The sequence below is a fragment of the Centruroides sculpturatus genome, unplaced genomic scaffold (assembly GCF_000671375.1).
Source record: "Centruroides sculpturatus isolate CEXI.00-Female unplaced genomic scaffold, Cexi_2.0 scaffold811, whole genome shotgun sequence".
NCBI classification, from domain to species: domain Eukaryota; kingdom Metazoa; phylum Arthropoda; class Arachnida; order Scorpiones; family Buthidae; genus Centruroides; species Centruroides sculpturatus.
Window position 1 is genome coordinate 262851 of NW_019385134.1, and position 25205 is coordinate 288055.

The following is a 25205-nucleotide window of genomic DNA, read 5'->3' on the forward strand; positions in this document are numbered from 1 at the left end:
AGATGGAGTCAATAAATGAAAATTTATTTTTCTGACTAAAAGTAGCTTTATACAGTTTGCATCTCATATTGCATAATAAAATGTTAAATAAAATTTTAAAATGTTTTCTTTTCAAATCACCTTTAGTTATTTTAAATGAAAATTTAAACAAGCTATTTTTAATACACATTAAGAAAATGTTTTGAATGTAAGTATTATTAATCAAAAAAATTAATCAAGTTGCAAATCTCATATTATTTAGTTAAAATTACTACTATGTGATTTGATTTAATTTTAATTGAAAAAAAAATTAAAAATAGTGTTCTAATTCTATTTTCTTTTGATGCATCTGCTCTTTCTGATATACATAATCCAGATGATCTGACTGAAATCCTAAAAGTGCATACACAGTAAGGATCACTGCTAACATCAACCTGTCTAAACTCATAACTGGATAGATCCATAATATTATAATCAAACATATTATGCTGGGATGACGACAATGATCATGTAACCTGAGTAAGTGTTCAGACTTGCACTGTCGAGGATTTCCCAAATCTCTGAGATCATAGTAGATCTAAAATGGTTTTTAAAACAAATTAAACAATTAATCAATTTAAATATATCAAAATATTTAAAATGACTCAAAAATATTTATGATAAATATATTGAAAATAACATTTAATCTGAAACTTAATAAAAAGTAAACATGTAAATTTAATTATAATAATACTATACTGGTTAATAATAAAGTTTATTGCTCAAGTAATTCTTGCAAAGACAGATTCTATCAATTTTAAAAACATGTTAGTCCCTTGTTTAAAGAAAAAAAAATTTTCTTAACAGCTTAACATAGTATCAGTAATCAAAATAATTTTGATGTCAAAGATATTGCCAAAAATTTTCATTTTTTTTAAAAAAAATTAATAAATTTAAATATATGAAAATATTTAAAATGAAAATAAAATCAATCATTCATATTCTGTATTAAAACATGGTTTAAATACAGAATAGGAATGATTAAATACTCTTCCTCCTCTTACAGAATGGACATAATGCCAAATATCTTAATATAATAATTACTAATCTAGATTCTATATCTCTTTATATGTAACTGAATTAATGAGAATAATTCTAAAATTCATCTTAGCCAAAATAATGCTGTGGATTCCAAAATAAAAAAAAATGCAATGTCATAATTTATCTTTTTGCTTAAGACTAAATTGATTTCTATATCTGATACAATTCATTGTATATTTTCTAAATATTTACTCAAGTTTGATGGATATTTTTTCTATTTATATCTTGTTTATTTTTTCTCCTTGAAGAAAAAATAAACAAGAAACCTGCATTACCCAAAAAATGTATGATTCTCCAGGTCATATTTCTTTCTTTTTAAGTTTAGGTACTGAACATTTAATATTTTTGACAGTGACATAACCAAGGAGATACAACTGTTCCCCTGCTACTAATATCCATTTTTTTTAACAATTCAAATTTGTTTACATGTAAGTGTATAATTAAAATAATTTTGTTGCCATATACAGTATATATAAATACTGAACATCTTGTAGTTTTTGAATATTTAGTAACAATATATTTTTTTCTTCTTTTACATTTACATCAAACTAATGACTAAAACTTGTATGTACAATCTGTTCAGTGATTGGGCTGCAACTTAAAAAAATTGTAGACCTATAAATTCCTAGTCGTCTGTGTTTGTCTGTCCTTCCTTAATCTCAAGAACAGTATTATATAGATGAAAGTCCAGACCACATATGGAAAGCTTAGGGGCAGGAGGCCCCAATTAACTATATATGAACTTCCAGTCTAGACCAGAAGTCACATGAATTGAATTCAAAAATTTTCCCCTGAATGGAGTTACATAGATGACTGGCATGACTGTTGTTATTAAGAAAAGTACGAGGGCTGTTCGGAAAGTTCACGGCCTTGCCTATATGCGGTACTGCGATCAATTTAATTTTTAGCGGGAATAATTCAGCCATCTGTGCTAGAGATACGATACCAATTTCCGCTTGATTTGTCAAAAAGTTTTGCCATGACAGCTTAGCAGATAGTCAGTGTGCACATGCTTTGTCAAAAATGGAGAAGACGGAGACTTGTGCGGTCATAAAATACCTGACGAAAAAAGGGTTGACCCCCATCTCAAATCAAAGCTGACATGGATGAAGTTTTGGGAGAGTCTGCTCCTTCGTACACCACTGTGAAAAAATGGACAGCCCTTTTTAAATCTGGCAGAGAAAGTGTGGAAGATGACCCTCGCAGCGGACGGCCGTCAACTGCTGTCACTGAAGAAAACATCGACAAAGTTCACGATTTGGTATTAGCAGATCGCCGTTTGAAAACGCGTGAGATAGCTGAGACAACAGGCATCTCTGTCGACCGAGTGCACCACATCCTAACCGAAGATTTGGGTATGACGAAGGTCTCAGCAAGGTGGGTGCCGCATCTGCTGACCGCCGAGCAAAAACGTGTTCGCACTTTGATGTCAAAGGAGTGTTTGGACTTCTACCAGAAAAACCCACAGGATTTCTTGCGTCGGTTTGTGACTACTGACGAAACGTGGATCCATTACTACACTCCTGAAACAAAAGAACAGTCGAAGCAATGGAAACACCACAGTTCGCCACCACCAAAGAAGGCAAAGACAGTTCCATCAGCGGGTAAAGTGATGGCCTCGGTTTTTTGGGATGCTAAAGGCATCATCTTTATTGACTACCTAGAAAGAGGAAAGACCATTAATGCTGTCTATTACTGTGAACTTTTGGAAAAACTGAAGAAAGAAATCGAAGAAAAGAGGCCACACTTGAAGAAGAAAAAAGTTCTGTTCCACCACGATAATGCACCTGCACATTCCGCCAGAATCACTGAACAAAAGATAAACGAACTTCGCTTCCAATTAGTTCCACATCCACCGTACTCACCTGATTTGGCCCCCAGTGACTTCCACCTTTTTCCAAACCTAAAAAAATTCTTGGCTGGAAAGAGATTCCACTCAAATGACGAAGTCATCTCTGAAGTGAACGAGTATTTTGCACATCTTGACAAATCGACCTATTGTGATAGCATAAAAAAGCTAGAACATCGCTGGAATAAGTGCATTGCTAACAAAGGAGCCTACATTGAAAAATAAAAGTTTTAACATTATTTTGTTTGTTGTTCTATTTGAGGCCGCAAACTTTCCGAACAGCCCTCGTATTATGTACAGGGGCAAGACACAACAAATTTGAAATGGAGAACATATATTTTTTAATTAAATAAATTAACAATACAATTAAAAATTGCAGCCTGGCATTGTAATGATGTCACAATAAATAATAATTGCTCATTTTATGCAATTATTATTTATATACTAGATTTGTTACAGTCTTTAAATATTCGTATTATTATCAATATAGTAGACTCTTGCTAATCTAACCATTCCTTGCACAGAGGAATGCTGAATTAGTAAGAGTACCAGAGTACTGAGAGATAAAACACATCAGTTTAATTCTTTATTAAATTTAATGTTACATGTTTACTGTCTGTAGTACACATGTATTTAAGAAACAAATAAGAGACAAGTATTGTATACAGTAAAAGAAGTTTAAAATGTAATACAGCACAATTGAAATGTTGCATCTTCTAATCAGTGTAGTTGCTTTAACTTCTCTAATATTTCCAATTTCTGCATGAGTTCTAACATAACATGTTTTCTTTTTGAAGTCATAATTGAAGGTCACCATGCAAAGTTGACCACTTTCCACACTTCTAAATCAAAACTGAAACCTCAAACGTGAAGTTTCGGTTTTGGTTTCGATAAATGGTATCACATTAGATGGCCATCCACAAGACACATTCATTTAAAACATAGCCAGAAGCCAGATTAGCAAGAGTCTACTGTATGTTTCTTTTACTGTTATTATAGAAGACAAATCTTGTTAATCTTAATTGAAAATTTTTTAAACCATCTTTCAGCTTCAAACAATAATGTTTGTAAATTTCTAGAATGGCTAATATTGAACTCATCTCCATTAAGGCTTCAACTCTCTTTGTCCTCTTTAATAGTCTTACTTTTTTAAGATATTGGCGCCCCAAAGTTATTGCACTCCTAGGCTGATGACTTTTGTGTTTAAGCCTAGAGCTTGCCCTCTACAGAATGATCCTATTGGTAGCAATTCAGTTGTGTGTGGTTCTGATTTGAACTCATTCCATGAGATAGTTATAATCCCACCAATAAAGGCAATATCAATATCTTCACAATTCAAATAAACATTAAATACCTACCTATGAAAAGCTAAATCACCTATCTGACTTGTACGATTCATTAGATCAGTGGTTCCCAAAGCAGGTGCTATTGGAGACTGGTGAGTAAAACTAGGGGGCAAAAAAAAACTAAGGGGACACTGCAGGCAGAGTCCTAACTGAATGGTGATCACAGGTAAGAGTTCAGGTCACTGACAATCTTCCCTTTCCTCCATTAAAATGGATAGGAAGAAACATTGCATTTAATGGTTTCAGATGTGAAGAACAATGTACTGTACAATAAAGATACAAAGTATGAAGTTCATAGAAAAGCTTTTCTATGAATATTTCCAAGCCTTTCTCACACATGAAAAATGGGTTGGGTAATCAAGGATTTTTGGAAATTTTTGGATACTTGAACCAGACTATGGTCCTTCCATTCTTCTTTAAGGGGGTTCCCTTAAAGAAGAATGGAAGGACCATGCATTGATAATGACAAGGCAATAGTGAGAGAACTGAAAAAGAACTGCTACTTCTGGTAATATTCATTTGTATTTCTCTTTCTCTCCACAAATCAGTCAAAATTATTAGGTTGTTCGGAAAGTAAGTTCATTTTTTTTACCACTAGACGGATTAGTCATATTTTTCTCATCATTTTTATTCTAAACCGTATTATCATTATATATTTTGACAGCTAGCATTTTAAGGCTTATTTGTAAAAAATTTTGTTTGATTTTGTGCAATTGTTTATTTTTTGTGTCCCATCAAGATCGAAAGCAGCATTTTTGGCATATTTTGCTCTTTTATTACCGAAAAGGTAAGAATGCTGTTCAAGTGAGAAAAAAATTGTGTGATGTGTATGAAGAAGATGTATTGACAGAATGACAGTGCCAAAACTGGTTTACAAAATTTCGTTCTGGCAATTTCAATATTGAAGATGCACCATGTTCTGGATGGCCAGTTGAACCCAATGAAAACAAAATAAAGGTACTGATTGAAGCAAACTGCCAAATAACAACACATGAAATCACAAATTGAACTGTTTATGATTACTTGAAACAAATTGGTTTCGTTTCAAAGCTTGATATATGGGTTCCATGTGTTCTTAAAGAGAGATGCTCTCTTTGGTGGGATTTTAAGGAAATTTTTTTTTCGAGCTTTTACCAGACAATTTAACAACTGATTCGAAAGTGTACTGCCATTGAGTAAACAAATTGAGTAATATCATCAAACAGAAAAGGTGGCCAGAATTGATCAACAAAACAGGTGTAGTATTTTACCACGATAATGTCAAATTTCACACAAGTTTGGTAACTTGTCATAAACTGTTATAACTTAGATGGGACATGCTATCACACCAACCATATTCGCCAGATCGAGCACACTCAGATTATTACTTGTTCCAGTCTATACAAATTTTTTTAACTGTAAGACATTTAATTGAAATGACAATGTCAAAAATCACTTGGATCAATTTTTTGTAAGCAATGATCAAAACTTTTATGAATGTGAAATCATGCTACTACCAGAAATGATGACAACAGGTATTTGACCAAAATGGTCGATATATAATTAAATAAAATATTTATTTATTATAAAAATATTGTGTTTTTTTCCACAGAAAAAAACAAACTTACTTTCCGAACAACCCAATATATTGTGTAACTGTCATAATGTAAAACTTGTAAGAGTGGAGAATATTAATCTTTCCTAGACAGTTAATAAAATCTTTTTATTATTTTGCTAATTAGTTGTTTGCAAGCAAATCACTCTCTATCAGAACCCACATGACACTAAACCTTTCACAAAGATGCATTGTTATTTATACTGAGGCTTGCCATCCAATCATTGCTCAGGCCATAGGCACCATTAAAAGCCAAAAATAGCACGTGAAACCCCACATATAGTTATATCCAGATAAACAACAAAACACTTATGACAAAAAATGAAAAGTTCTTTCATACACAAGTTAAAAGTCGTTGAAATATATAGATGTATATGTTACCATATAAGTCCAAAGTCAAGCAAATCTTAGAAATTACCAGTAAATCTAAACATTTACCAGTATTGAGTGAGAAAGTTTGAAGTCCCTGATAAAATATCCACATTTCAGGCTTTTACCAACAGAAATGATTGGCTTGGGTAATTTTTAATATTGACATAAATGCTTTATCATACCATGTAGCATGATATTTAAAAAATTTTTTTAAACACTTAGATTCAAAGATAATATTCATTAAATAACAAACTTCACTTCACACTAAAACATTTTTTCAAATTTTGTTTGATTATTACAATATATTTTATTAATTTTTATTACTTGTATGGCTGTAGTTTTTAGCTTCCAGGTTAGCAAATATAGTAGCCACTAGTGAACAAATACTCCTATATCAAGCCCTGGTTATAATAAATAAACACTAAGTCATAGTAAGAAGGAATAAAAAGTTTTTTTATAGTTTTAAAACAAATTTAATAAATGATAATTCCTGTGATGATAAAAAAAATTTACTTGTTGCAACAAGGTTGACTATTATGACATTTAGAATTTCACGACAAAAATAATTTGCATATTTTTCTGTTTCTATTTGATTTTACATTCTCAATTTTATCAAATAGAAATGAGAAAGGAGCCTGCATTTGTATCAAACCATTTTTCTGTTGAACACTTTTTAAACAATTACACTTTTTGAACCCTTGGCCTCCAATGAAAGGTAGTTTGCTAACTACTTCCCATACACTAACTTCTTTTCCTATTTTTTCAATACTGATAGAATTCTCTTTGAACAATATAAATTGATTTCTAGTGTATAATAACTTCAGTTTTCTGATCTTAGTGCCAAGTTGATAAAATCCATCATCATCAATATTTATGACCAGAGCTATTATTGATTTTATTGATAGATTCTGAAAACATTTGTAAATTGATACATTCTACATGCTTGCTGGAAACTGAAGTGATGTTCAGTGATCTAAAGATTTTGCATCAATCCTTGCTCAGTCTACATATGATACTTTAATTCTTACATTCTGTCCAACTGAAGGTTTTGGAATTTTGTTAAAAAAGGCTGTTTTCATTTTTATTGCTTGCATTTCAAAGTCTTCTTTGGAAGTCTTTTGAAACAACATCACTTTTTGGCCCTGTTAGAAGTTGCCAAAGTCATATTACAGCTCTCCAGAGATAATGGTGGGTCTGCTGTCTCAATTTCAACTAATGTCAACTGCTGATATGTGCTGCTTTGTCATCTGCTCCAACTGTACACTAGCTGCATTCCTCCACTTCCAGCATTTAAAATTTTTTCCAAATCTTCAGCATCTACATTGTTTACTGAGCTGGCAATACCTATTTTCATTAGAACACAAAACATAGCTTCATATGGTGAGTTCCAACAAACTTCAAGACTTCAAACCGTTTTGATGTTTTATTTGTTTCTATACAGGTGGATAACATATTTCCAATGTCCTGGTTTGCAAGTGCAACTGATCCCTGAGACAGGCTGCACCTCAGTTTTCCATGAACTACCTTTCTGTCAGCCAACATGCCTCATAAACATTGGATAGCTTAGTTAAAAAACTCTCTATCATTATCAAAATGAAGAATGTTAGATGTGCTAAAAACTATAAAAATATACAAAAGATAATATGTAACTTCCCCAGCCCTTTCTGATTTTGATGCTCAGAGAATAACAAATTTTGTCAAATGATCCTGATATACCAATACGAATGCTGACACATTGGATTGGCTTGCTAATTAGTTGTTTGCAAGCAAGTCACTCTCTATCAGGACCCACATGACACTAAACCAAACTTAAGTCAATTTAGCATTGTGAATTCATTTCATTGTATAGTATATACTTTACCACAATACCTTTTTTCAATGCTTTTTGTTTCTTTTGACAAGAGTCACATAACATTATAACAATAGATTCAAAAGTCATGTTCTTATACTTGCAATTCACTTTCATAGCCACTGAGTTCTTCCACCCTGACCAATAGCAATGTGAGCTTTTGTGTATCATATTAAACAGTTCATCAAAACAAACATAGTAAAGAATTTCTTCTTTTCTAAGTCATGTGGAACAACTCATGTTAATAGTTTCTCTTCACCCCTGATGTTGAGAACATCATATCTCATCAAATTCCATAGTAAATATATTTTTACAGGCCATGATTTTTGCATCTTTCACTTCACTTAACAAAGTCTTATATTGTTCATTAGTTAAAAATTATTGTATTTCTTCTTATTCACTAATTCAATTAAAAGTTCATAAAATCTGCTATGTATTATGTCAATCATTCTGCTGCATTAAAAGACTTACATAAACAAAAAAAAATAATAATAATTGTATAATAGATGATTTATTCATCTACACTCTTCTCATCAAATTTCATACAAAATTTATTTTAAAATATAAAATAAATATCATTACAATAAAACTTTCATTTTCTTAATTTATATTTTTAAGTAGATTACAAAACAACAGAAATATTAAATTAATGCATATGAATAAATTTTTACCTGAGCTAATCAGTATTCACTAATCCAATATTTATCATCATCTCTTGTTAAAAGCCCAGATATTTTAGACTTTTACAGTAATATATATATATATATATATATGAGAAGTGCAAAAGTAGGTATACAGTTGATAATCTGAGAAATACAAATGTTTGGTGTTCATTCTTATTATCTTTTATTAGTTCATATTCCTAATTTGTGATGTAATTTGTACATAAAAATAAATGTTTTTTCTTTCTATTTTCTCCTTGTATGTTTTTTTTCCATAATAACAACTGTATACGTACTTTTGCACCCCCCCTGTATATCATTAAATTATTATTTTCCTATTATATTTGATCATTATTGATTTAATAAATAAAGTAAAAATATTACTACCTTCAATTGATTGACACTTACAGACTCATATTAGTCACACCCTTGTTTAAACCAATGGTTACATCTACTAAACTTTGTAATATTTTCTGACCTTGTATTTAATATTGTTAATATTAAATATGAGTATTATATTGATACATTTGTTTAATAACAAGTTTTTTTAAATCAAAAATATTTTTATATTTAATCTACAATCACATTTATGTCAAATAACTAAGAAAATTGATAATGTTCTAGTGTTCTTATCAAAATTGTTCAATTAAATTTTTGCATTGGTTTTTCCATAGAATATTTTATAAATAATAAAAACATAAAATAATGATACATAAATCTGATAAAACATCTGTTGCTACTTTTTAATAGCTTAACTACAAGTATTAAAAAGATAATTTATACTAATTCCAAAAAAATGCTTAGTAAACAAAGCATTAGACTTCTTGAAAAAAATTATATTTTACTTTATTTTATTTGTTCGTTATGAATAAAAGTCACAATAACAACATAATCAGATGTGTTTTAAGACACAATGAAGTGTTGACATTAGACACTAGACTTTTTCACGTCCACTTTATTCTTCTATGTGCTTTACAGTCTTTAAGCCAATTGTGCCAATCGATGTACATAAATTGTACAACTCTGTAAGTAATTCTCTAAATGAAAAGTTACTTTGATGTATAAGGGGCAGTCAAATGAAAATGAAACAGATGGGAATAAAGTAAGTAAACTGTTTATTATTTCAAAAGTAATCGCCATAACTGTTAATACATTTATCCCACTGTGAGACAGACAATCAATGCCTTCATGGAAAAATGTTTGCGGTTGTCTATGGAACCATGATTGCACCCAGGCATGCACCTCTTCATCCGAAGCAAATCGACAGCCATGAATATCTTTCTTCATGTCTCAAAAAATATGGAAATTGCATGGAGAGAGATCGGGACTGTATGGAGGATGTGTAAGGGCTTCCCAAAAGTGTAGTTGAAACAACCTTGGCAACATGAGGGTGTGCATTATCCTGCAACAGAATGATGCCATCCGTCAACATTCCTGGGCATTTGGACTTGATGACATGCTTCAATTTTTGCAAAGTTTCCACATATCGCTATGCGTTAATTGTGGCACTGTGTTTCAGAAAGTCAATGAGCAGTGGGCCCTTGCAGTCAAAGAAAAAGGTCATCATGACATTCCTGGAGTTTGCATGTATGGCTTTGGATTATTTTTGTGGGGTGAATCCATGTGCTTCCATTGTTTGCTCTGATGCTTGCTCTCTGGCTCAAAATGATGACACCATGTTTCATCTGCCGCAACAATCGGGACAGGAAACAATATTCTTCGTTGTGATACTGTTCCAGGTGCTGCAATAATGTTGACATTCTGTTCAACTTCTGCTCCTTCATCAGGCTGTAGGGAATCCACTGTGCACAGATTTTCCAGACCTTCAGATGCTGTGTCAAGATGGCGTGAGTGGTACCATGACTAATGCCAAACATAAGCCAAATGTCTTCAACTGACCGCCATTGGTCAGTTCTGACAACTGAATCCACCACAGCAATGACAGAAGGGGTAATGACATGATGAGCCTGTCCTGGCTGACTGCTGTCTTTCAATGACACCCGACCTTCTCGAAATTGTTTATTCCACTCAAACATATGCACACATGACATACTGTGTTCGCCGTACACAGCAAACATTCAGGCATGAATTTCACTTCCTGGCACTCCTTCCACAGTCAAAAAATGCACTACACCTTGCTGTTCCTCTTTTCCAGCCTCCATAGTGATGTCAGATGCACACGACTCACCAATCTCACTTCGAGCACATCTAACGGACAAATGGCACAGCGGTGAACATTCACGCTGTTCCTTCCTGATTCCCAATAGAAGGCACTTCTATGCACACACCTACCTGTGTTATCAACTTCTGCGCCATGCTCATTATATAGTCTGTCTCGTTTTCATTTGACTGCCCCTTATATGTAAAACTTTTAATTAAAAATTTTAGTGTTGTGTATCTTTAAAAATTTAGCATTGAATGGTTTTAAGAAATTTTAAAATAATTTAGAGTTCACGGTGCATTTTTGGTTACATGTACATCAACAATAGAATAAAAATTGCTGTAAAGAACACGTATAATGTTTGTCTAAAAGAAAACATTTTGTAAAGAGATATTTGCTAATATTATGTATTGATAAATATTGCTAGCCAACAGATGAGGAGCATCAGCCCAAAACACTTATTGGCACAATTGATTTAAAGACTGTAAAGCACATAGAAGAATAAAATGGATGTGAAAAAGTCTAGTGTTTAATGTCAACACTTCATGGTGTCTTAAAACACAATCTAGAAAAAGGCACAGTTTCAACACAGAGAAAACATACACTAACTAAAACATCTGACTGATTCTATCATTCTAATATTTACCTGTTTTATTCCAATCATTTCATATAAATCCATTATCAGGCATCCACCATAAATAAAAGACCAAGCAATGCCATGAAGAATGGTAAAAGTCCACCAACATAGATCATTTTGTAATGTATCAATTTTCCACAAAAACAAAGTAGTTGTGCTTTTCCAATAAATCATCAATAACTGAAAATAGATATTTTAATAATTTTATAATATTTTATAATATTTAATCATTTAAAATAATTTAAAATAATCATTATAAAAATATTTTATAAATATTTATTTTTAAATAAATAAAATAATTTGATTCTTAATAAAAATATATCTTAATCAATTTGCTAAATATAAAATATCAGTGGAGTGCCATCATTGGAAGCGGTGGAAGTGTCGCTTCCCTTGTAGTTTCTAAAAAAAAATAAATACATATTAATTTTAATTATATGAAAATAATTGCACAATATTTTATTATAACCGCATTATGTATCTTATTAAAAATTTCTGTACTACATGTAAAAAAACAAAGATAAGATTTCTATTGTATATTCAAATATTAGTGGTGGAGTGGAAGTGCTGTATTGTCAGCTTCCAAACAGCCAGATTTGCACATGCGCTTTACAGAGCACTAACCTCACCCGGTTTAGCTGGTGGAAGCCTAGGTGGAAGCTGGTGGCACTATACAAACAAGATTTCAGTTGATAAATCAATGTGATATTGAATGGAAATTTCCTTTTCAAAATACGCTAAACTTTGGTATCCCCATAAATTGTAAACCTGACAAATCTAAACAAGCAAATGTCAATATCTTTACTGATGGCTCTAGAATCAAAGACATGGTGGGATGTAGCTTCATTGCATACATTGGAGGTGATGAAGTCTTTCATCAGAAAATGCATCTAGGAAATCAATGCACAGTATTTCAAGCAGAACTACACGCAATTAAAAAAAGCAATCATCTGGGCAAATCACACTTATAATAATATCAATATCCACATCTATACCGATTCCTTATCTGCATACTATCTTATTTACAATATTAAACTACATCCTCTTTCAGAAGAAATTAGAAACACAATACATGCATCCAACTGTAATTATCACATCTCCTGGGTTAGATCCATAACAACAACTTAGGAAATGAAAGAGCTTTCTAGCTAAACAAGCTGCAGAAGATCCAATATTGCCAACTGAATATAACAAAATCAGCCAACATACTCTTCGTTACCTGTTATGGGAGGATACACTTGATACATGGCAAAACATCTGGAACAACAATAGGCAACACATTACTTATGAATATATCCCAGACCTTAAAATCTTTATTAAATTAAACTGGTTCTATCCTAATTATTATGTAACACAAATGCTCACAAATCACAGAAAGTTTGCTACACATCTAGCAAGATTCACTAACAGAGTCTCTAACCAATGTCCTACATGTCTTGTTGAAGATGGATCAAGACACCATTTTTATGATTGTATGATTTTTGAGCAAGAAAGGTTGGAAATAAAGCTACTACTAGGAAAATTAGGGATAAATTGGCCATGTCAACTTAATGATATCTGGACTAGCCGAGAGGTATATGATGATTTTCTCAGGCTTGCTAAATGTGTGAATTACATTACGCATCAAACCATATATAATTAATTTACCTTGATTAATTAATGGTACTATATTCAATTCTGTTAGGTTAATCTCTTTCATAATTATTTGTTACTAGATGTAAATTTGCCATTTATAATAATTATGCTTTGATTTCTAAAATAGTTTTATGAAAATTTTATTATCATTACCAACTGTAAAGGTATATTTATTATACCTAGACGTATTTGTTTGTGTACAAAAACTTTTACATAACTCTAATCTAATTAACATTAGTGTATATGGTTTAGTTTAGACTATATTGTATACATATATATATTTACAAATTGTAAAGGTATATCTATTATACCTAATTATTTAATTTGTGAAGAAGACCTATAAGTATTCTAATATTACCACTTTTAGCTATGATTGAATGGCCTACACTGTATATATATCTTGTATATTATATTACTATATACAGTTAATTTGTACATAAGCATATTATTCAGTATCAAACACTCTGATCATACTACTGCAAAACCTGAAGTTTGAATAACATGTGTAGCCATTGTTAAATATTTATGAAGAACATATGTGAGGAGTGTGATTGATGAATTTCAACTACTAGATACATACTATTCTTTTCTTCATCTTACTGTGGAGAGTGGACTTTGTGGAAATAAACTGTGCAAAGACTTATGTTGTCTGCTGGTGGTCATACATGCAGTGATAGACTGAAAAGATATTCAGAGAGTTTGTGTCTCTACAAACCTTAACTTTATTGTTACACTTAAGATCCATTTTTGTGAACTTTCAGTGTAACAATTGTGAGTTTATTTTCATATAAACTCAATTACATTTAATAATAATTATTTTTGTTAACTAGTTATCAGTATGACTTTGTTCATTTTGTTGTCATTAAATTATTCTATTCTAAATATTCCAAAACAAACTATTCATTTTGTATAACTTTAATTATCATACTTCTTATTAATATACTCAATTATTATAATAATTGAAATAATTGTAATTGTATACTGTATATGATTTCACCTGGTAATGCTATAAAAGCGGAGCCAGGTATGTACAAATTTGTACTAATAAAGCAATGATTGATTGATTGATTGATTGGTGGAAACCTAGGACCTTGGGTGGATGCTACACATATAATGCTTCCAATTCTATCCTGGACCAGTTCTGGGCTGTTAGCTGCCTGCCCGCTAGATATTTGGCTGCCCTTACCCCATTGTGCGAATCATCAGAAGATTTATAACTTAACCCAACAGATAAGAATTTACTGGTATGTTTTTATGATAGTTCTGTATGGTTGACAGAAGTTTAAAAAAATCCATTAAAATATTTGATATATTTATTCTGCTTTTATTCTGCTCTCCCATCTTATATTACTTACGGATTTCAATATTAAACCAGTGATATTATGATTTTGTATGTCCCATCTTTAAGGGGATGTAGAAAAAAACATGTACAATTCTTGTACAATGTTAAAAAATTAACTGTTACTTTGGTAGCATCATTTACAACTAAATTTAATGAATAAGAGAGATGCACAAGGTACAGAAAAAGCTCTAGAATTTATTTTCCTTAAATTTATGGTTTATGTATCCATTGTCATAAAAATTTGTCTTTCCACTTCTTACCCAAGACTACAAATAGTCAAGTACAAAATAATCAGTTTCAACTTATTTCTACTTTAGTAGTTAAATAATTAAGAGATTAGGGAATTAGGGACATAAATAAAACCCTGCTGAAAGAGCCGGAATATTACTTAAAAGCTTAACTGACCCAATCTATAGCCAAGTACAGTTGGAACTGATTTCTTTGTAATATTAGATGTAATAAAGACAGACATTTTTCCAGTTCAACAAGAGTGACCAAAAAGTTGTTAATTTTGAAAATTTCCGTGGACACCTGGTCCTAAAACGAATTAGTTAGAAAACAAATGACTATTAAGTTTAACATATTTAGAGTTTTACAGCTATGGTGAGAAATGTTTAAAATTTACAACAACCCTGTCGCATCCTTTGAGATACGCTAGTGATGTGACAAAAGAGGCATTTGACATTAACCGGTATCAGCACCCTCGGGATTTGGCAGCCTGCGTGCATGTAAGCACCACACACCTAGCAGGACCATCTCTGATTCCACTCGTAGGGAGCTATTTGACTAAGTGGTTAAGATTTAAAGAGTAAAGACTATTTTATGTTATTTTTATGTACGTTTCATTACAAAGCTATATTTAATTATAATTTTCTTTAAAAGTAGATTCATACAATTGAAAAATATTTTGTACCAGGTATGTATATCCACCACACATTTTATTTCACCAAGTAAGTTTTTATAATTTTATTTTTAATTTTAGCCCTTATATTATGGCTAGCGATTCGGAATGTAATTGCGATATTGAAAATTTATTTTAAAAAAGTTTTGGCTCGAGATCATATAATGAAAAAGAAAACATTATTAAAAGAGAAAGGCCAATGCCTAAGTTAAATATAAACACTTCAATAAAAAAATTTGTTTGACATCTTCACGATAAAATGGCTCTATAAATCCATAAAAATGCAAAAATTGTTTTGTTGGCTTGCCTACTATTTTCAAATGAAATTAGTATGTGGAATAAGAATGGCTTTGACAATTTAGCTGGCAAAAGACACGAAAAATTGTTGATTCTTTCATATTTGAAAGAATTTGGAAATCAAAGCAAAATAGAATTTAACATTAGTAAATAATATAAAATAAATATTTAAAATTATAACAAGATAGTTACAGCTAATAGATATTTTTAATTAATAGATGTTATATGTTTTTATCAAAGCAAGAATTGGCATTTAGAGGGCATAGGGAATCTATTGAATCTAATAACAGAGGTAATTATATTGAACTTGTTTATTTATTAATTACGTCAGATAAATAATCTATTAAAAATACATTTAAAAATACATTCCAGGGGCAATCATGCCCCTGAAAGTCGGCTTCTTACAAAAACACAGCTTCCCTATCATCAAATGTCACGGCATGCCACTGTAAAATATCTATATTTACGAAAGCAAAATTGTCTACATTATTTATACATTAATTAATTACAAATAAAATCAGATTTTAAAATAATAAAAAATTACATTAACTTAATCTGAAACTTAATCTAATCATTTAAATGTCCTAAATCTGCTAATGGATAAACATTTTTCATATTTTTCTCTGCACAAAATTAAAATCAAAATGATCAAATTCATTAAATGAACATTTTGTTCATTTAATAAATTGATATTTCAAGTAAGTTTGTTTAAATAATAAAATAGGAATCTGAGCTAAAAGAAATCTTGAAAGCCTTCATCTACTTAGGAGTTCTTTAAACCATTGTTTTCAAATTTTAAATTTACATAAAGAGTCAAAAGATAAATAAACTCAAATAAGTTAAATACTGATTATTCTTTCATTGACAATGCTACAGATTTACTTTCTTTATGTAAGGAAAATTTCATAAATTGTTTCACTGGAGCTTTTTTCATTTATATTATATTACTGGTACTTAATTGAACTTTGAAAAATACTTTTAAAAAATTTGGCTATAATTTTAATAATTTTTCTCATTATTAGAAAATGTTGCAAAGTAATAAACTAACTGATTCTTGTCAATTGATCTTGCTAGATTACTCACAAAGTAATATTACTTGAATTATTAAATACCAGTAATTTTTTTTTTACCAGATTTACCAGTAATTTTGAGAAATTCACTGTTATCCAAATTATCAGGTTTTAATAACAATGTTATTAGCATTAATATTACCATATTGGTGTTCAAAGAAATTTTATCATAATGCTTGTTAAATGCTTGTTTATATATTATTTTCTTTTTTCAGTTCTCTACTAAAAACAAGTTAATCTTCAATGATAAATCTACTTTCTCCCATCTTTCCCATTCTCTTTTTTCCTTATTAATTTATATGTTTGATTCTAAATGTATCATAAAATATAGGTATTCCTACAACATGATTTTGCTCATAATCATTATGTTACATAAAGTTTATATGAATAGTAGACTTTATCATATAGATTTTTCTAAGTTCACTCTATCATTGGAGTCGATGGGGGATCAGCCAAAAGAAATGAGTAAGAAAAATTTTTTATTGTAGGGTTTTGAGTGGATATACATACAAAATAATGTGCTTTTTGTTGTGTACAGTATGCATTTCTACTTTTAATTTTGTAGTATGATACAAACTAAAAATATGTTGGGAGGAGGACAATTTACTGGATGAAAAATATTACAGAGATGTGACTCCTCCATCCCATATGGATCAATGCTCACAAACTCCCATGATGTTCATTTAATGATGAAGTTGCTTAACAAGATATGTCTCAGAATATATCACCATCATTAAGTGATGCATAACTGTATATCTTTTTAAAAACTTTTATACATATCATGTCTGTAATTATATCTCATAATGAATGAGCACCAGTCTGTGATGAAGTTTTGGCAGAATCCTAATCATAACTGTACTTTCCTTTGCTAAAACTTAACAAATTTGATTAAAAAATTATAAACAAAATTATAAATAAAAGAAATAAAAATATGAAATTAAATACCTGCAAAGTTAAGGCAGTGAAAACCACATATATTGTTCTTTGAAAAGTTTCAAAGCCAATTTTCTTTATAATGTTAGTAACAGCTGATGTTTTCATAAAGCTATGTTGTATGATGAACAACACAAGGCAACTTCCATCAATTAGGAGAGCTAAATAAGGATCTTGAAATAAATAAGAAATAAAATAAATAAATGTGTGAATACTGGTTTTAAATTAAAAACAAAACTTTTATGAAATAAAAGATCTAACAAATTAATTTTAGTATTAAATTTTTCTGATGTTTTTATATTTTGGTAAATGGTTAATATGCATTGGTAAAATGATGAGTTTGGATGGAAGTAAAGCATTTATTTTATCTTTATATAGTCATTGTCTTTTACTAAAAGTCATATCTCAATACAGTAATGATTATTATAAGAGCTTATTGAAATCAGCAATATGAATATAAAATGATCACATTTCCAGCTGCATATACTTATTTGTATTTTCAGGTTGAAGAGTATAAAAACTGTTAAATTAATAACAACTATAATTTTATAAAAATGATAAAACTATTTTATCATTTTTATAAACTATATATAATATATAATAAATGAAGTATTTTAAATTTTATGCAATAATGCCAGATGATGAAATGTTTTCATTGCATCTTCTTTAAAAAAAGTTAAACAGGCAATATTACACTTCAATTAATAATTAGAAATTATGTGATACTTCTAATTATTAATTGTAGCGTAATAGTGCCTGATTAATTTGGCTGACAGTTGGTTGATTATCAATACATTGTGTTCTTCAGATGTTCATATTTATATTTATATAAGTTAAAACTTGGTTTATTGTTTATTCATTTATTCGGTTTATTGTCTATTCACAGTTTATTCATAAACCTGAAGACTGAAAGCATTTGTTTGTTTATCTTAAATAAACCCAAGCTGGAAAGGTGTAAAAGATATGGTTTCGATGAAATAAGAATATTGTCATCTTTTCTTTCAAAATTCGTAAAAGTATTTTTAAAGTGAAATTCATCTAATGATTTTTAAGGTAATATTTCATTCAATAATTACAGTTCTCATCAGTAATTTATCTAAAATTCATAATTAACTGCCATTGTAATATTTATCCAAATTAACTATTTAAAGCTAACTTTTTGCACAGATAGATTTAAAACAGACATTAATTTTGGCACATCAGTAGTGTATCATTTTCATTACATTTTCTTACTTATCATGCAAATATGCAATCCATTCAGTTACCTAAACATTTATAAGTATAACAAGTATTGATTAAAATAATAATAATAATAATTATTATTATTATCTCTTTTATTATATATTAAAACATTTCTTCAATTAAAATAAAACTAAAAAGAAAAAAAAAAACAAAATGCATTAATTAATTTAATATTTTCTATCATCCTTTTGATTTGGAATCACACCCTATTGGCTTATCGTCATTGGTCATAATAGTGTGACATCATCAAAATAATCCCTCTATTTCTCTATTTGAATTAGACTAGAAGCTAGTTTACTAATAATGTATATTAGAGGGAGGAGAAGAAAAAAAACTCACTTGTCAACGGGAGCTCATTGAATGTTCGTTGCTGAGAAAGAAAAGATATTAAACGAATAAATGTAAGCCCCGTAATAGATAAAGCAGCTAAAGCTACTATTATTTTGCTTATCGATATTAAGAGGGGCATCTTTTACCACAATATAATAAATTTATAATATAAATAACGATAGATACTACGAAAATACTATTCAGAGAATAGAGAGCGAAGGGAAAAATCCCTATTCGGTGGGTAATTTTTGGGCGGTATAACGTTATTCGATATTTTATGAGCGATTATTATTATCGTTTGCGTCAGAACAAGATGGCTGTTAACGCTTAGGCTACTATTGAAAATGGCAATTTCCATCTCGCATGTTGTAAGTAAATACAGAAATCTTAAACTAAAAGGGAAGGAATAATTTTATTAAAATATTATTCTATTTTAGAATGTATATTGATCTTTTATTATTTTGTTAGCTTCTAAAAAGATAAGAATATAAACGATGCTAACACGATGATAATATGAACATGTTGCCACCTCTTTTACGTAAAAATTTCCCTCATGTTTTAACGAAAATGTTTTAATGTATAAAATTACTAAAATCAAACTAAGAAAATTATACATGATTTAAAAAGCTTAATAAATAACATTAAAAAACTTCTAATCGTAATGTTACAAATATTAACGAAGATTTGATTTGCAATTGAAGATGTTATAAATTGTGCGCTAATGAACAATAATGTAAAACCAATCAATTTTTTATTAGTTTTCATAATTAAATTTAAAAATAACTGAATTAATGTATTAATGCTAAAAAAAGAATATTCGCATAACAAAATAGCTATTTAAGATCATATTTAATTAATAGATGTGAATTATATCTTGTTTAGCTTACTTTTACTTTACCATACAAGATGTTACAAATTGTTTTTCTTTTTAGAGTAATAAATTATTGAAGCTACATATCTGGAAAACCAGAAACGTATATCATGGTCTCACAAACCTTTTCTCTCAATTACGGCTGGAAAAAAAATACACGTCATTATCTACATTGAAGATCGAGTGTTTGAAAAATAGATCATTAATACAGCTTTCGGGTCCAGATACTTCTGCGTATCTTCAAGGATTAATCACCAATGATATTGGCCATTTTCTTCATCGTTCCCATTCTTGTATGTTCGCTATGTTTCTGAATCAGCAAGGACGTGTTCTTTACGACACCATTCTCTACAAGATTTCTTCCTCTCCATCAGAAGAATTTCTTCTTGAATGTGATACGACGGTTGTTTCTGAACTGATCCGGCATCTTCAGTTGTATAAAGTTAGAAAAAAGGTTGAAATTCTTCCTGTTTCTGATAAGATGGTCTGGTCCGCTTTCTCTCCGTTACCATGGGATTCTCTTGATGTCTCGCCTACAATGCGATGTAGTGACCAGCTAGCTAAAAATTTAAAGGCAACAATGATCTTAGAAGATCCTCGCCATGTTGGATTAGGTTATCGAATTGTTTTACCAGCCAATTCGCTGCCCAAACTGACTTCAGAAAAGGAAATAGAAGATTCATACGAAGAGTTACGGTACAGGCTAGGAATAGGAGAAGGCATAGCAGATCATCCTCCGGGCAAGTGCTTTCCTTTGGAATGTAATTTGGATTATCTTCATGGAATCAGCTTTCACAAAGGCTGTTATATAGGTCAGGAGCTCACTGCTAGAATTCATCATACGGGAGTTGTTAGAAAAAGATTGATGCCAATTCGACTAGAAGTAGAAGAAAAAGAGATTCCAGAAAACTGTATAATTCATAACGACAAAAATGAAAATGTGGGAAGATTTAGGAAAGGTAAAGGAAGATACGGATTAGCATTATTGAGGATTGCTGAGAGTTTGGCGGCGAAATATTTGGTATTGAAGGATTTGAACATAAAATTGGAAACGAGAAAACCGTTCTGGTGGCCGATAGAAGCAGCCAAAAGTCATTAATAATTGCAGAGATTTCGTTATATTTACAAATTATATTTAAGTTTTTCAAGAAAGAATATACGAATTATTTTAATAGTTTTAAATTAATTCATAAAACTTCAACAGCAGAATAAATATTATAGAGAAGAGAAAATTTTAAATTTCAAATACTGAAATGCAATTACGGAAAACATTTATTTGACGAAAGTTTAGTTAACGTTTATTTGTATTCGTATTTATGGAAAGTATAGAAAAATGCATCTAAAATAAATTAGAAATTTTCATATGATGAGAAAGTATTGTTTACATTAAAAATTTAATCATTAATTTATCATTGTAATTAATTTTAATGTTTGAAAATTTATCAAACAGTTAAATAAACATAAAACTATTCAATTTCTCTTCACTGTAGTCAAAAGCTCTTTCGTTTCATCTCCTAATGACGTGTTCAAAATGTACATGAATGTCGTACTCAATGTTGAAATCTATTATATAAAGCGAGCAGAACGTTTCGTATACTAAACTTGCAAATGCGTGATGCTGTTAATTTTTCTCATTTTAATTCGAATAAAAAACAATTAATTAATTAATAACACACAAATAAAATCGACTCGAAATAGAGTATACCATTATAAATATATAAAATAATAAACTGACCAATATAGAATAATAAAAACTAATTTAATTCTCTTCGCTAACTCACATTTTTGGTTATTTAATATAAAAATAATAGGAAAATGTCATTGTATTAATTGGACTTCAATTTGAAAAAATTGTAGACCTATAAATTTCCACTGTTGTTCGTCCGTCCATCTTTCCTTAATCTCTAGAACAAAGTTAGATAGATGAAAGATAAGACTACATATGGAAAATTTAGGGACAGAAGGCCCTTATTAACTGTATACCAACTTCCGATAGAAACCGGAAGTCGTGTTGTTCCAATTCAAAAATTTTCTGAAAACAGTTAATAGATGACCGGCACGACTCTATTGTTAAAGGAAAAGTATCATGTACAGGGGCACGTTGCTATTTAAGGTGGAGAGAATATATTTTAAATTAAGTTAATTTAAATAAAAAAGCCAAACTCAAAATGAAATGACAACGATTTAGGATTTACCTGTATTTAATTTGTATTATTATTCTATATTGTTCTCGTCGAGAACGTTATATTGCACCGGGCCACCCGCATAGCAGGCTGCCACTATACGACACGATCACCAATACCCAAGTTTATAGTGTTTTCAATTATACTTTCATAATGTCGTCGACCTGTTTTCAAGCTTTTTTTTTTTTTTTTTTTTTTTATTTTTGATAGAAAATAAAACGATCGTGTCGCTTCCTCCAATGCAGGGATGTAGCCACATCGGGCACCAATTCGCCAATTTTTTTCATATTACAATAATGTAAAACCAATCAATTTTTTATTAGTTTTCATAATTAAATTTAAAAATAACTGAATTAATGTATTAATGCTAAAAAAAGAATATTCGCATAACAAAATAGCTATTTAAGATCATATTTAATTAATAGATGTGAATTATATCTTGTTTAGCTTACTTTTACTTTACCATACAAGATGTTACAAATTGTTTTTCTTTTTAGAGTAATAAATTATTGAAGCTACATATCTGGAAAACCAGAAACGTATATCATGGTCTCACAAACCTTTTCTCTCAATTACGGCTGGAAAAAAAATACACGTCATTATCTACATTGAAGATCGAGTGTTTGAAAAATAGATCATTAATACAGCTTTCGGGTCCAGATACTTCTGCGTATCTTCAAGGATTAATCACCAATGATATTGGCCATTTTCTTCATCGTTCCCATTCTTGTATGTTCGCTATGTTTCTGAATCAGCAAGGACGTGTTCTTTACGACACCATTCTCTACAAGATTTCTTCCTCTCCATCAGAAGAATTTCTTCTTGAATGTGATACGACGGTTGTTTCTGAACTGATCCGGCATCTTCAGTTGTATAAAGTTAGAAAAAAGGTTGAAATTCTTCCTGTTTCTGATAAGATGGTCTGGTCCGCTTTCTCTCCGTTACCATGGGATTCTCTTGATGTCTCGCCTACAATGCGATGTAGTGACCAGCTAGCTAAAAATTTAAAGGCAACAATGATCTTAGAAGATCCTCGCCATGTTGGATTAGGTTATCGAATTGTTTTACCAGCCAATTCGCTGCCCAAACTGACTTCAGAAAAGGAAATAGAAGATTCATACGAAGAGTTACGGTACAGGCTAGGAATAGGAGAAGGCATAGCAGATCATCCTCCGGGCAAGTGCTTTCCTTTGGAATGTAATTTGGATTATCTTCATGGAATCAGCTTTCACAAAGGCTGTTATATAGGTCAGGAGCTCACTGCTAGAATTCATCATACGGGAGTTGTTAGAAAAAGATTGATGCCAATTCGACTAGAAGTAGAAGAAAAAGAGATTCCAGAAAACTGTATAATTCATAACGACAAAAATGAAAATGTGGGAAGATTTAGGAAAGGTAAAGGAAGATACGGATTAGCATTATTGAGGATTGCTGAGAGTTTGGCGGCGAAATATTTGGTATTGAAGGATTTGAACATAAAATTGGAAACGAGAAAACCGTTCTGGTGGCCGATAGAAGCAGCCAAAAGTCATTAATAATTGCAGAGATTTCGTTATATTTACAAATTATATTTAAGTTTTTCAAGAAAGAATATACGAATTATTTTAATAGTTTTAAATTAATTCATAAAACTTCAACAGCAGAATAAATATTATAGAGAAGAGAAAATTTTAAATTTCAAATACTGAAATGCAATTACGGAAAACATTTATTTGACGAAAGTTTAGTTAACGTTTATTTGTATTCGTATTTATGGAAAGTATAGAAAAATGCATCTAAAATAAATTAGAAATTTTCATATGATGAGAAAGTATTGTTTACATTAAAAATTTAATCATTAATTTATCATTGTAATTAATTTTAATGTTTGAAAATTTATCAAACAGTTAAATAAACATAAAACTATTCAATTTCTCTTCACTGTAGTCAAAAGCTCTTTCGTTTCATCTCCTAATGACGTGTTCAAAATGTACATGAATGTCGTACTCAATGTTGAAATCTATTATATAAAGCGAGCAGAACGTTTCGTATACTAAACTTGCAAATGCGTGATGCTGTTAATTTTTCTCATTTTAATTCGAATAAAAAACAATTAATTAATTAATAACACACAAATAAAATCGACTCGAAATAGAGTATACCATTATAAATATATAAAATAATAAACTGACCAATATAGAATAATAAAAACTAATTTAATTCTCTTCGCTAACTCACATTTTTGGTTATTTAATATAAAAATAATAGGAAAATGTCATTGTATTAATTGGACTTCAATTTGAAAAAATTGTAGACCTATAAATTTCCACTGTTGTTCGTCCGTCCATCTTTCCTTAATCTCTAGAACAAAGTTAGATAGATGAAAGATAAGACTACATATGGAAAATTTAGGGACAGAAGGCCCTTATTAACTGTATACCAACTTCCGATAGAAACCGGAAGTCGTGTTGTTCCAATTCAAAAATTTTCTGAAAACAGTTAATAGATGACCGGCACGACTCTATTGTTAAAGGAAAAGTATCATGTACAGGGGCACGTTGCTATTTAAGGTGGAGAGAATATATTTTAAATTAAGTTAATTTAAATAAAAAAGCCAAACTCAAAATGAAATGACAACGATTTAGGATTTACCTGTATTTAATTTGTATTATTATTCTATATTGTTCTCGTCGAGAACGTTATATTGCACCGGGCCACCCGCATAGCAGGCTGCCACTATACGACACGATCACCAATACCCAAGTTTATAGTGTTTTCAATTATACTTTCATAATGTCGTCGACCTGTTTTCAAGCTTTTTTTTTTTTTATTTTTGATAGAAAATAAAACGATCGTGTCGCTTCCTCCAATGCAGGGATGTAGCCACATCGGG

General features: G+C 30.3%; 3 protein-coding genes across 4 annotated transcripts; 2 read left to right on the plus strand and 1 right to left on the minus strand.

Annotated features, from left to right (window-relative positions):
- Positions 1 to 281: 281 nt before the first annotated feature.
- On the minus strand, positions 282 to 19575 carry LOC111635247 (nurim homolog). Of its 2 annotated transcripts, none has more exons than XM_023380156.1 (4): positions 19289 to 19575; positions 17720 to 17880; positions 11539 to 11709; positions 282 to 556 (listed from the first exon to the last, which is right to left on the minus strand). In XM_023380156.1, exons 1-4 carry the CDS (start codon positions 19416 to 19418, stop codon positions 290 to 292), a joined length of 729 nt encoding a protein of 242 aa, XP_023235924.1. In that variant the 5' UTR covers positions 19419 to 19575; the 3' UTR covers positions 282 to 289. The 2 variants fall into 2 exon arrangements, with proteins under 2 accessions (XP_023235924.1, XP_023235925.1); XM_023380157.1 differs by lacking the exon at positions 19289 to 19575 and adding an exon at positions 18941 to 19000.
- On the plus strand, positions 19521 to 21534 carry LOC111635246 (putative transferase CAF17 homolog, mitochondrial). The gene is made up of 2 exons (XM_023380155.1): positions 19521 to 19647; positions 20212 to 21534. Exons 1-2 carry the CDS (start codon positions 19624 to 19626, stop codon positions 21247 to 21249), a joined length of 1062 nt encoding a protein of 353 aa, XP_023235923.1. The 5' UTR covers positions 19521 to 19623; the 3' UTR covers positions 21250 to 21534.
- A 224-nt stretch (positions 21535 to 21758) lies between these two features.
- On the plus strand, positions 21759 to 24154 carry LOC111635239 (putative transferase CAF17 homolog, mitochondrial). Its single transcript, XM_023380140.1, has 2 exons — positions 21759 to 21770; positions 22831 to 24154. Exons 1-2 carry the CDS (start codon positions 21759 to 21761, stop codon positions 23866 to 23868), a joined length of 1050 nt encoding a protein of 349 aa, XP_023235908.1. The 3' UTR covers positions 23869 to 24154.
- The last annotated feature ends 1051 nt before the right edge of the window (positions 24155 to 25205 follow it).